The sequence below is a fragment of the Trichoderma ghanense genome (genome assembly GCF_004382785.1).
Source record: "Trichoderma ghanense strain CCMA-1212 chromosome Unknown scaffold_4, whole genome shotgun sequence".
Taxonomy (NCBI): domain Eukaryota; kingdom Fungi; phylum Ascomycota; class Sordariomycetes; order Hypocreales; family Hypocreaceae; genus Trichoderma; species Trichoderma ghanense.
In genome coordinates this window covers 179,780-193,001 of record NW_027395667.1, presented here as the reverse complement: position 1 = coordinate 193,001, position 13,222 = coordinate 179,780, and the positions used below count along the sequence as shown (strand labels likewise).

The window sequence follows — 13,222 nt, the reverse complement described above, 5'->3', positions numbered from 1 at the left end:
TAAAAGACACAGATATAATTCGGGGTTTACCATTTTCAGTCGACAAATATCAGAACCTCCCCTCATCTGCCTAAATTCAGGTGGTCACTGCAGACTGGAAACCCCATGCACCTCCCCGTACCAGCTACTTCTCACAGTGGCCACTTATACCTTGCTCGACACGGATACCGGCACCATCACCAGGTATCGGTGACATGCCTTACCCCATGAACCAATTGAAGTGGGCTGTGCAAAGCAAGAACAGGCGCTTTGGAGCTGTTAGTAGTTGGCACTCCAGACGAGCTAAAGGCAGAATGGGGTCCGAATCCTACAAAAATAGCCCGTCCGTCTCGTCTGTGGCTTTAAAATCTCCAACAGTTCGATCCTCCCGCTTTCGTCCACCGTTGCAAATAACCGCTCCTTTTCGCCTTGTCGCTCTTTGATGATGCGTGGATAACAGCTGGTGAGGACGAAGAGAAGCAGCATCTTTTCGCTTTTTTGCTTGTCCTTGTTCTTTTCATTTGCATCATTTCTTCAGGTACTGGTCTTGCGTTGCATCTGCGACTCCAAGCTTGGACATCCGCTCGCTCGCTCTGCTTGCTGAAACGGAGCTCGCTTCTGGCCACCTCGTCTAGATTCCATCTTTCCCACCAGGCTCTCCCATGAACTCAAGGTACTCAGCATCAGCTTGAGCTGTCACGGCGAAAGAGGAACCAAACAACCAATTGGAACAGGGAGAAACTCCAACGCGAGAAATCGTTGTCAACAGCGCCATGGCCGACACAGAGGAACCTCAGTTCAACACGCTGGCGGAGAGGATCGCTGCCCTGAAGAAACAAAACAACTTCAACAGCGTCGGCGCTCCTGAAGCTGCCCGCAAGAAGCCTCCTCCTCCTCCGCCCCCTGCACGGCCCGCAGCCGAATCGCGAAGCCAGACTGCCCCCGTCGTGACGGTCAACGGCCCGACCCGCGAAGCAGCACCTCAGCAGCCCCCGAGACCTGCCAGAGCGAATGCTGATGCGCCGCCGCCGCTGCCTCGTCGGAACACGCAGAATGTGAGCCCGCCAGATGCCTCAGCACCGCCGCCGTTGCCATCGCGGACCGGCTCCTTCCAGGCGTCGCCTGCGCTGCCACCGCGACGAACATCAACGATAACCGTCCCCAAGCCCTCGGGCCGGCGCAACTCTGCTTCGTCCGAGGCGTCGATGCAGTCTACCATGTCGTCCTTGTCTCTCACCAAGACAATCTCCTCGACCACGAGCAATGGGTCCAACGGGACTGTCGTGCACAAGCTGCCACCAGTCTGTGACATGGCCAGCTTACCCCCTCTCCCGCCTACGAGACGAGAGCTAGAAGCCAAGGCCAAGGAGGAGGCTGCTGCGAGGGAGGAGGCTGCCAGACAAAGCGCCGCAAGGGTCACGGCCAGCAATTCAGCTAGGCCCAATCTTCCCCCCAGATTGCCGTCAAGGCCAGCTAGGCCCCAGTCCCAGGCAAGCACCGAGGCTGTACCAAAGCCTGTGACGGTTCAGATTCGAGGATTCGGGACTCGAACGGAGCCTCCACGAATGCCAACGAGGCCCAAGATCGATGCAGCGGCTGATGACGCCCCGCCCCGAATGCCAGCAAGACCCAAGGTCGACGCCGCTGACACCCCTCCTCCGGTTCCCCTGGCCTCCCGGCCGTCCACGGCCCAGATTCAGGCCTTTTCTTCCAAGACACCGCCTGCTCCAGTGATATCTAATGACTGCTGGACGTGCCGAGATTGGAGCGGCCCTGACGGTGTGGCCGCCCAGTACCCCCGACAAGGGCTGCCCCAGCAGGACATTGTTGGATATCTCGCCCGCGTGCTCTGCGACCCCTTTCCGTCATACAACGACAAGGCAAGAGCCATCTTCACGTGGTTCCATCACAACATCATGTATGATACCCAAGCCTTCTTCAGCGGCGACATTCAAGGCCGGACGCCTGATGAAACCATACGATACGGCGCCGCTGTATGCCAGGGCTATGCGGACACGTACAAGGCCATCGCGAACAGGGCCGGCTTGGAGTGCGTCGTCGTTGGCGGTCACGGAAAGGGATACGGCTACACTGCTTTGAAAAAGGGCGAAAGACCACCGCCGCCTGACCCCACTGGCCATGCATGGAATGCCGTCAGAGTCGACGGCGGCGTCTGGAGGCTTCTCGACGCCTGTTGGGGTGCTGGCCACATCTGCGGAGCCAACAACTTGTTCAAGAAGGAGTTTAGCCCCGTGCAATTTACAAACAGCAGTGAGCGGTTTGGCGCCACCCATTTCCCTTCGGACCCCAGGCATCAGTTCCGCAACGACGGCCGCACAGTCACTTGGGAGGAATACATCATCGGACGCTCCCAGGGCGAGCCGGTGGAAGCCTTTGGCAACTGTGGCCAAGAGGGCATTGCCGAGGACTCTATTGAGCCCGCGTCGAAGCAGATCCCCGTCCACACCGGGCAGGTTGTCCGATTCCAGTTCTCCAAGCTGTGCGAGCACTGGAAGTCGGAGACACACGGCCGGGGGAAGCCGCCGTTGTTTCTGCTGCAAATCCACGGCCTCGACGGCCGCAAGGATGACATGATTCCCATTGAGACGGATGGCTACTGGCACTGGGCCGACGTTCACGCGCGCGATCTTGGTGCGCCGGGGCAGTCGGTCATGGTGCTGCAGCTGACGTCTCTTGATGGACAGGACGCGCGGGGCGTGACGGCTCAGCACTTTTTGTCCAAGAAGGGGCGCTGTGCCATGGCCTGGGCTGGGGTCGCCAAGTGGGATTTGGTCTGAGGCGATCAAGCAAGTTGCGAGGAGGTGAAGCTTTGTCACCCCTTTTCTGATATACGAATATGCGCTATTGGTAACTGAAACCGAGCCTGCTCGATGGACAAATACAGTGAAGACGAGAAACGTCTTGGTAATGGTATCTGAATCTGAAGATATGACATGTTGTCTGATGATATCACACCTTATTACTCACCTTGTGAGTCTCATCCTATAGCATTCGACGTTCTCACGCAATAATACAACTCTTTTCATACGGATCAACAAGTAATTCACTGCATAGTCTACAGTATTCTTCATCTCCCGCTCGTCTCGGCCTATTCTCCTCCATATATCTTCCGCTACATTCACCCCGACCATGCATCAACCCCACCCTGTGCAACGCCCCTGATACGTATCCACAGCACTATGCACACTCCTCCCTCAACAGCCCATTCCTTCACGTGCACACCCCTCCCTTGCATCTTGAATGACGAAACGCCACTTTTTCTCTTTCTGCATTTCCCCAATCTGGAGCTTGTCACTTTTTCCTAGTACGTGGCAGAAACGCGATTCTCCATCTTCAATTCTTACCTCTCCCCCTTGACTACTATATCCATTCTTTCTCTCCATTCTCATATCGCGACTCTTCTCTCTGTCGATGGAATAGCGCGTCGAGCTCCAATTGCGCGCCTGGATCCTGGCTGGAGGATTGAAGCATTGTTCGCTTCTCTCGTCTGGTTCCTTTGCGATTGCGACTAGCTCTTCGTTTCGCACCCAAGCTCCCAGCTCCTACGAATCGCAAACCAACGAACAAGCGAACGAACAAACGAAACAAACAAGCCTCATCAACGAACAATGCAACCTCCTCGATAATTCTCTCTCTAACCTCTCCAGACCTCCCCCAACCTCCGCCAAAATGGCCCCCTCAACCTCCTCCCACGCCTCCTCCTCCTCCTCCTCCCCAACCAGCCTCTCCCGCACCGAAACCCTCAGCCTGGCCTCCCTCTCCGCCGCCTCGCTCGCCATCCTCCTCAACGCCCTCCGCGGCGACGGCGAGCCCCTCATCGCCTCCCTCGCGCTCTCCCTCGCCGCCTTCTCGCTCTGCTACGCCATGATCCGCTGGCTCGGCCCGACCTTTATCAAGGCCGGCTTCCGCGGGCGCGACCTCGGCAAAGTCAACGGCGCGGAGCTGCCCGAGTGCATGGGCGCCGTGTGCGCCGCCGTCTATCTCATCGCCGTGATTGTGTTTATCCCGTTTCCGTTCTACAAGGATATCGTGGCGGCGACGAGCGGAGGCGGGAATCGCGATGTGGTGGTTGAGATGGAGCGGTATGCGAATCAGGGGGGCCGTTTCCTGCATCGGTTTCCGCACAACAAGGTGAGATGGACCAAAGACGGTTGATATACACATCGCAGCCTCCGAAACACAGCAGCACCTCTCTCCCCGGTGGATATTCCCAACCGAGAAGCTCATCATGTATATATAGCTCGCCTCCTACCTCGGCGCCATCATCTCCCTCCAGACCATCGCCCTCCTCGGCATCGGCGACGACCTCTTCGACATCCGCTGGCGCCACAAGTGGTGGATCCCGGGCATCGCCTCCATCCCGCTCCTCGTCGTCTACTTTGTCGACTTCGACGTCACCTCCATCGTCATCCCGCTGCCGCTCCAACCTTTGCTCGGCGAGCTCTTCGACCTCGGCCCCCTCTACTACGCCTACATGGCCTGCGTCGCCATGTTCTGCCCGCAGAGCATCAACATGCTCGCCGGCATCAACGGCATCGAAGTCTCCCAGTGCCTCGTCGTCTCCCTGCTCATCGCCTTCAACGACTGCCTCTACCTTTTCACGCCCTACCCGCACCCGGCCACCGACTCCCACCTCTTCTCGCTCTACCTGCTCCTCCCCTGGATCGGCGTCTCGTGCGCCCTCCTCTGCCACAACTGGTACCCCGCCCGCGTCTTCGTCGGAGACACCTACTGCTACTTCTCCGGCATGGTCTTCGCCGTCGTCGGCATCCTCGGCCACTTCTCCAAGACGCTCGGCCTCCTCCTCGTGCCCCAGCTCTTCAACTTCCTCTACTCCACGCCCCAAATCTTCGGCCTCATCCCCTGCCCGCGCCATCGCCTGCCAAAGTTCAACGCCCGCACCGGCCTCCTCGAGCCCTCCGTCACCCCCTGGACGCCCGACCGCCAGCCGCACCCGCTTGTCGCCCGCGCCCTCCTCCTCCTCCACCGGATGCGCCTCCTCCGCGCCACCACAGCGGTCGATCCCGACAAAGGCACCACCATCTTCGTCGAGACGACAAACCTCACCCTGCTCAACCTCTGGCTCGTCTGGCGCGGGCCCCTCAAGGAGAACCGCCTCGCGTGGGAAGTCACCCTGCTGCAGCTCGCCGTCGGCCTCTTTGGCCTCTTTGTCAGGCACAAGCTTGCGCTGCTCGTCTTTAAGGAGGACAATTGGGGCAGCACGGGGCAGCATTAAAAGTGATGGAATGCTTTTCCACGATGAATTCAGCGACATGCTTAGATTCTGGCGATCTCTAGCTACATTTTCAGATGTACATAGTTCAGTCTTACAGAACATTTGATTCTACTTGTTTCAGGAATCAAATAAAGAACAATAAATGGCAAAGGGCCGTCAAGATTCTTTGCCTTCTTCGTCTTTCCCGGCTGTATTTCGTGAGCCAACTGGTGGTGAGGCTCCCACCTTCTAGACATTCTTGACTACCTTGCATGAAAGTCCAATGACGCTTTGTCGGCTTTACCTGCTACCTCCCTACAAGAACTCGATTCCTCGACAGCAAGGCTTCCGTTCAAAAAACATCTCTTCAGACGAGAAGGGCAAAAAAAAAAAAAAAAAAAAAAAAAAAAAAATAAAAAAAAGTAAGGTAGTTATAGCGTTGGATATCTTGATCCATTAATTTCACATGAATCGTCATCTCAGCCCAAAACCTATCCGAGCCCGCCACAACCAAGCCACAAGCATTCATCATGCCATCCACCCCCCAACCAGGGACTCGTTGGCGGGGAAAAACAAAAGAGAAACACGATTCCCACTGACCCCTCCTGAACCCATCTTCCCCCCAATGCCATCGGCCCCCGAATGTCCAGTTAAAATTCGTAATGATAAAAGAGGGAAAACACATGAAAGGGTTTGAACAAGTGGTAAAAGTACACAGGAGCCCTTCACGACACCGAGTGAAAAACCTGGTTTTGAAGATGAGTTGGTGGGAAAAAAAAAATCAACCGTGTCCTGAAGTTACGCCCCTCCTCTTGAGAAAAGAAAACAAACATCAGAGTTCCCCGATCCGAGTGTCCATCATACTCCAGTTTTGTATATCCGGAACGTTGGGTTGCCAAGGTTGTCCTTGTTTCGCTCCAAGCCGTATCGAACCAGGTGAAAGATTCCGAACTGTAAATTGCCTCATCGTCACGTTTCCGCTCCCTGAATCCACATTGTGGCTTGGCATCTTTATTAGATGTCGTCTTTCATTTCCCAAGTCATCTGCCCTTTTCCCCAAACGCCTAGTAAAAAGAAGAGAAGAGAAGAAAGGAAGAAAACGGAGGGGGCAAGCATCCGAATTGCCCACTCGCCGTGTATAAGAAAGTGCAACAAACTCCGTCCTTGCATTTTTGCTCCTTGGAGCAAATTTTTCCCTGTATTGGAACGTGGAACACGCGATCCGAGAGAGTATGAAGACAAAACACTAGCATTTCCGACGTTCACGAATGACTGTTGGTAGAGAGAGTCACTGCGCTCTCCGCCTTGTCCGTGGTGGCCGACTCCGATGCGTTCTCCACCTTGATCTCGTCGGCCTCTGCTGGGCTGGGCTTTGTGGATATGAGGCCCAGCGACGGCTTTACTGCTGCCTTGTTCATTCTGCTCTTGGTGTAGTCGCTCAAGCTCAGTTTCTTCTTGATCGGGCTTGGGGTCGCGACTACTCCGTTGGCAGCTGAGCTGATGCTGGAGATGATTGCCGATTGCACGGTAGAACTGCTCGCAGACAGAGGCGTGGTCGCTGTCGCAGATGGGGTAGAGGCCGTCGTCGGATCGAGCGCAGGTATGGTGGGCAACTGAACCCGCAGCTCTAGCCCCTTGGGCTTCTCCAGGGTCGAACTCGTTTCTCTCGACGGAATGGGCGCTTCTGAAGGAGCAGGGAGTGCGTCGGGTACTTGCGAATCTCCGTATTGTTCCGGCGGAAAAGGTGGAGGAGGAGGAGGAGGAGAAGAGGGCGGCTGCTGAACTTCAGCTTCGGGTTTTGGCAGGTCGAATTTCTCATCGACTTCCGCTGCATCAACGTCCATGGCGTCCGCTGGCGAGGGCCGTGTGGAAGTGGAAACGGACAGTCGCTTGCAGTCCACCTCGGCGCGCGCTTTGAACCGATTGTTTAGCAGCCGTTGCGAAAGCGAAATGATTCTCTTCTTGCGACAAGGAAGAGCGAACGGCTGGCTGAACCACTCGTCGTCGACGGGATCCGTCTGAATGCCCATGTCACGATAGGCAGACCGCGGTGGCGCTGAAGATTGCCTGGGCGGTGATTGTACATCTGCCGAAGCTCGGTGGGATGCCGCAGGCTTGGTGTGGTTTGCGAGGTTCGGCGATATTGAGCCAGCGGGCGAGCCAGATTTGCTCCGAGAAGTGGTGCTGGCATCGGCATAGCTGCCAATGTGAGGCGTAGAGCCGGTTCGTGACTTTGATTTGGAGGATGCTGACGTCGTTGTCCCGTCTGATACCCTCTTCTTCTTCCTCGGCGGCTGCTGCTGCTCTTGCTCCATGCGCCGAAAAGAGTCCTCAACCATGGCTACTTTGCGCTTGTCACGATCTGTAGGCTCGGTCAATATCCCTAGTTGGTCAAAGGAGCCCTGGCGCAGCGGGGTCCGATCTCTGCTAGAGGGCTTGCTCCGCGCTGGCACTGACTCGTCTCGCTTCGCACGATCCTCGGCACGGTCGTCGATGTGACCTTCGCTGGCCGCACGACTGTTGGTGGCATGGCCAGTGCTGCTTGGCGAGATGGTGTGAGCTTTTGTCTTGCGCGGCCGCTTCTTGTTGCCGCGTGATTGGCTCTTGCCGTACAGATAGTGTCGATGAAAACGTGCAAAGGCGCAGTTATTATCCAGATCACACGCACAGCCTCCATACTCTGACAGTATCCGGTCGATCCAGTTGGAGATGGCCGTGTACTCCGACTCGTCGAGCTCAAACTCGTCTTGCGCTGCGCCGTCGTCGTCGCTGAGGCCCAGCAGGTGCAGCCAGCGCTGGCAGACGCTCTTCTCCAGGCGGAAATCCCACGGAAGAGTAATCTGCTCGCTGGGAGGAATGGCTCGGTCGCTGACGAGCCAAAAGTGGTACTCCGACTTGTTCGTTAGAAACGTGTCCAATTGAGCATTGGGCTTGCAGCTCCTCCGGACATAGCGGGCTAGGGAGCCCTCCTTGCGCGTATCGATGTAAAGCGGCAGGATAGGATGGAAGAAGACGAATGGGAGGGGGGATGAGAGGTCGGCCCATAGATTGTCAGTGTCGGCGCAGTAGTCCTTTTGGAAGCCGATCTCGCCATTCAACTCAATGAGAGGCACGTCCTTCTCAATCGGCGATGTCGACTTGAGAGAGCGCCAGCGCAGGGTGGTGCCATTGTCCAGCGATTGGGTGGCATCCTTGATCTCCAGCTTGGGTCGCTTTCTCTCAAGTGCAGGCACGGCCTCTTGGAAGACCTCCGACGGCGTTCGGCCGACTTCCTTTTCCAGAGCAGAGGACGACTCTACCCATCGTATCAAGGCGCCGGGAATGGCCAGACTGACAAACTTGTTGGTGCGTGTATCAGGCACGTCGTTGTACATGGAGCAGAAGCCCTCGGAGTAGTGGTGGATCTGGAAATCGTCAGGCAAGTCGGGAGGAGTCGTGGCGGGACTCGGGGGGTGCGTGTGATTCGCCCGGTTGTTCCCATACGAAGGGCTTCGCTTCGAAGGCTGGGAGCTCACGGACAAGGAGGGCCGGTGAGAGGTTTTTGATTTCTTGGAAGGGTGGTGATGGTGGTGGTCGCCACTATGGCCGTGCTTCCCAGCCTCTGCAGCCCCGTGTATTCCGTTGAGAGGAAAATCACTTGGCTTGGTTTTCTTCTTATGGCTCTTGGAAGGGGGTCGCTTGGCTTTCTTATCGATGCTCTCGGGCTCCACGATGGAAGACCTCAGCCGCAACGTGCGCTCAATCGCCTTTTGGCGATTCAGCGGTCGGGGCTTGCAGTCAGCACAGGAGTGAGAAAAGTCCTCTCTGATGGCCTCTTCCCGGTTCTCGGGGTAGAAGCAATCAATGTGCTGCCATGTGTCGCATGTCTCGCAGTATATCGTGTTGCCGTCGTCGTCGGAGAAATTGCAGATACACTTGATGGTGTACGGCTCTTCCTCTGGCGCCTCCATCTTGTGGGCGACATCGTCGGGGCCGGTTAAGCCCGCGGGCGCGATGTGGTTGACCTGGGTGGAAACTGCGGCTTGCGTCGACAGCGAGGCTGGCTTGTCTGTCATAGTCCAAAGGAGGACCACGCTGAGTAGTCGACGTCGCAAGGGATGCGTGGATTGATTATAGTCGCGGTCTTGAGGGCATGACGGCGCCGGCCAGGACGCGCGCCAGACGGGTGGACTGAAGCGTCGAGCAGCCGAGAATCGCGACCAGCCGCGTCATACGCAGGGGGGGGAAACGATGGCGCGGTCGAGTCGTGAGCAAGCGGCAGGCGGCGTCAAGGCACCTTGAGCGTCGTGAGTCGTTGGCTCTGGGATTGACTCAAAGGTCGGAGAGGCCTGGCCGTCGAGGCGTCAGTCAAGGGAAGAGGGAAAAATCAACAAAATTGGCGAAAGACGAGCGAGAGAGACGGCGAGGATCACGAGCACGACGATGGGGGGGTTTCATACGCGTCGAGGGCGATGGTTGGACACTGAAGGGCGTGAAATGTTTCTCGCCTCGGTCGTGGAAAACTCGAACACGAGCGGGCGGGAGGCGACTGGATTGTTGGTCGAGGAACTTGGTGGCCAGGCCGGGCTGCGAGAGTGGGATGCGGAAGGGGGAAAAGCGGCCGTAAAAAAAGAAATAGGAGGAGAGGCTCGAGGCAGAGGCGATGCGGCAGCGGCTGGTCTCGACGGGCGGTCGTGATTGATCGGGCTCTCGAGGGCAAGGGATTCGTCAACGGGACCGGCAACGGGGGGATGATGGAGGAGGAGAAATGGGAGGAGCGACAACAGAGACTAGAGGGTGTCTGTCTTTGCCTGCAGCGCGAGACGAAGTGCGGCGGCACCCTCGAGGTACGTACCGGCCAGGGTGTCCAATCGTGCAGCGTCGCCGGCCAAGGCCAAGTCCAGTCCAATCCGGCGTCGAGGATCCGGGTCCCAGTAGTACTTCGTACCTAGTAGTGTACTCCGTAGCAGCAAGCAGAAGAGAGCGTCCAGAGCGGGCAGAGGGCAGAAGGGCAGAGAAGCCGAGCGGAGGGACCCCTTCGTACGAGGACGGCACTACGGGATAACCAGCAGTGGCAGCAGCCCTCAGTCGCCCCGGGTCTCGAAGCACTGAACTGCACTGTACAGTACAGTACAGTACAGGGTCAGTTAGTGCGTGCGAGTGCTAGCCGCAGTCGCACTAGCAGCCCAGCCCAGCAGTTAGTCGCAGCAGCAGCAGCAGCGGCAGCACCATCGCCCTCGCTCTGGCTCTCGTCCGCAGAAACCCACATCAGCCGTTGCATCCAACTCTGCAGACGGACACTCATCTCAGCGCCAGGCGACAGAGGCCACAGGCGCTAAGCCCAACGGCGGATGGGCGGTGGGAAGCGTCTTAGTGTCGGTGCATGGATGGGCCGTGGGTGTGCGAGTACCGGTACCGGGTGCTGCGCCCTGTGCCCGCACGGAGCGGCGAGCGCCTTGTACAGGTACTCGATCCTCGCGGCGGGCGAACGTATCCGCGCTGGTACCGGTCCGCCGTGGCTGGGTGCGGGCGAGGACTGGGCGAGACGGGGGGTGCGTATGTAGTGACGGGGTGCTTCGCAGCTGTGGTTCGCGACGCAGGCTGCTGCCTGAGGCATCCGGCTTCTTCAGGCTGCAGAGATGCAGTGCGGCTGGCCCTCCCTCATCAGGCTGGCCGGGTACAAAGGAGCATGTACCGAGGCTGGCGGACGAGGGTGACGCATGCCAGCGGGAAAAGGCCGGCGAGGGCAGACGATGGGGAGCTGGTAGACGGGTGCGCGAGAGAGGGGATGAGGCAGCACATGCGAAGAGAAGAAAGAGAAAAATGAGTGTGTGCAGGCATGTATGCGCGTGTAGATGCGAGTGCGGTCTGGAGCAGGTTTGGGGTGGGTAAATCGGGGGTGGGTAATGCGAGAGCCTCTGACGACGCTGCGGTTGGAGGAGGTCAAGTCAGCTATGGATGTATGTACTAGGTATGGCAGGCTGTGAGTGTGATGCGGCGTTGAGAGTGTGTATGGATGAGTGCTTGGGTTCCAAGGGGGGCCGGAACAGATTACTTGAGACAGGAGATGGGCGCATGGATAACCTCGCGGGCACACGACGATCAGAGGAGAGGAGAGAAGGAGAGGCGGCTCACCAGACATCTCCGGCTGGACAAGGCCAGCAGCCTCTCGTGCTGTTCCCTCTGGCATGTCGGAAGGAGATGGGTATGCTTTTCAAGGCACCGCCGATGGTTTGTAGCAGCAGGATTCAGCCGCCGCTCGGCGAGAGAAGCCTGCCGGTGCTGCTGGAAAGGGCCATTGTGCCTCGGGCGTCTTGGGCAAGCTGCATGCGACTGAAGGGGCGGGAAACGACAAGGCAGAGCAAGCGAGAAAAAAATCGAGGCTGGGTGCGAGGGCAGAATGAATGAGGTAGGCGGTCTAGTTTTCTGATGGCCCTGTTCTTTGTTCGTTTGTTCGATTCTGGCTCTGGCCTCTGTCTTTCTGGTCAACGGGGTAATGAAGTGAGAGCAGCCTGGCAGCGAACCTGGAATGCAAGTTTTCACCACAACCCATTCATCGTGATTCAGCCGAAGGCAGTTTGTTTCTTGCAGCGCAAATTCACAAGGAGCACACCTTGCGCTGAGGTGCTCTGCCTTAGCGCCCGCTCACTGTAATCCAGGCACATGCACCGACCGAAATAGAGCAGTCCGTCCAGTGGCGTCACCGATGAGCGAATGCTGAGCGAACCAGCCACACCTCACCTGTTCTGTTGAGACGGAATTTTTCATTCGGCATCTGCCTCGAACAAGCTTCCGCGCTCCGAGATTCGTCGTTTGGACAGCACTTCGTACTGTGCGTGGTGTGGTTGCAGCGAGAAGGTTGGTGCGAATTCTAAGACCTTGAATGAGCAATGTACATCTACCCAATCAATATGAGGCGGGAAATTGACCTACCTACCTACCTACCTAATCAATTAGGACGCTGGCGCAGGATAAAGTTGGAAGAGTGGACTTGTCGGATGTGAGAAAAAGCGAAAGATGACAGTATCAGCAGATGATCCATTTGGCTGCATTTCTCTTCCAAGGTTTGGTGCCAGCTGTTGGGAGCACTTCCAGTTTGAGTGCCAGGCTGTGAGTCCAAGGTCTCTGCGCTTGCGACCAGCGTTCTGGCAAGTGCCTGTTGCTGTGTACCTGTACATTCAGGCGGGACTGCTCGCGATGGACAACGGAAACCCAGCTCGTCCGTATTCCGTTCTCAGCAGGATACCGAGGTTGACAAATTAAGCATTCGTTCACCACTTCTCTGATATGATGTTGCTTCGTACCTAGTATTACAAACCTGATCAATGGAATGATTGGTAATGACGACGATGTCGCACCATTAGAGGTCTTCTAGAAGCGAACATCTGTGTCTATTCACACACCAAAGAATAGGATTACGGAAACCCACCCGGGCAACCAACACTCGCGCCATCTTCGTACTCGTAATGGCTCTAGCACGCGCCTCACTTTCGCACCAGCCAGAAACCACTGTGCTTCCCTTTCCAAGCGGGGAACATGCCTGCACTAGGAAAAACACCACGGCCACCCCCATTCGCCAGAAACCGCCTCTATCTAGCGCAAGCCTTGCGCTCGCCATTACCAGGACCCTGCCAGTCTCATGGACGCCGGGCCTTGATTGGCCACGTCTCACAAGCAGCGCGCGATGCTACCGGTGCTCTTGCGCGGCGCGCCAATCGCGTCGCTCCAGGCTTCGGTTGGCGAACCGGGGGCGGCGGACTGGGAAACAATCTGACCAATGAGGCGGGCAGCGCAAGCTGATGCTACGGGTTTTGCCCAGTCAAAACCTTGGTTGCTCGAGGTTTCAGCACCTTGCAGAGCATGCATACGGCCTTGTGTTTCTTTTCTTTTTTTTTTTGTTTTTTTTTTTTGTTTTGTTTCTCAGCGTGTCTGCGTCGTGTAGTTTCTTATGCTGCTGGACGTGAGATTGCGAGATTGCGAGATTGCCCTCTTCACCCCTGATGACGCGCCAGACGGCAAATTCGGCGC

The 13,222-nt window shown here is 57.1% G+C and overlaps 4 protein-coding genes across 4 annotated transcripts; 2 read left to right on the top strand and 2 right to left on the bottom strand.

Moving 5' to 3' along the window:
* Positions 1-752: 752 nt before the first annotated feature.
* Positions 753-2,777, top strand: CCMA1212_004233 (Kyphoscoliosis peptidase; the record flags this gene model as incomplete). Its single annotated transcript, XM_073701548.1, has 1 exon — positions 753-2,777. The coding sequence occupies one exon, from the start codon at positions 753-755 to the stop codon at positions 2,775-2,777; it is 2,025 nt and encodes a 674-aa protein (XP_073559496.1).
* An 892-nt stretch (positions 2,778-3,669) lies between these two features.
* On the top strand, positions 3,670-5,236 carry CCMA1212_004232 (UDP-N-acetylglucosamine-dolichyl-phosphate N-acetylglucosaminephosphotransferase; the record flags this gene model as incomplete). Its single annotated transcript, XM_073701547.1, has 2 exons — positions 3,670-4,131; positions 4,241-5,236. The coding sequence occupies 2 exons, from the start codon at positions 3,670-3,672 to the stop codon at positions 5,234-5,236; spliced, it is 1,458 nt and encodes a 485-aa protein (XP_073559497.1).
* CCMA1212_004231 (uncharacterized protein) lies at positions 3,679-5,275 on the bottom strand (the record flags this gene model as incomplete). The annotated part of the gene is made up of 2 exons (XM_073701546.1): positions 3,679-4,107; positions 4,253-5,275. The coding sequence occupies 2 exons, from the start codon at positions 5,273-5,275 to the stop codon at positions 3,679-3,681; spliced, it is 1,452 nt and encodes a 483-aa protein (XP_073559498.1).
* Positions 5,276-6,477: 1,202 nt separating this feature from the next.
* CCMA1212_004230 (SET domain-containing protein 3) lies at positions 6,478-9,270 on the bottom strand (the record flags this gene model as incomplete). The annotated part of the gene is made up of 1 exon (XM_073701545.1): positions 6,478-9,270. One exon carries the CDS (start codon positions 9,268-9,270, stop codon positions 6,478-6,480), a length of 2,793 nt encoding a protein of 930 aa, XP_073559499.1.
* Between the last annotated feature and the right edge of the window lie 3,952 nt (positions 9,271-13,222).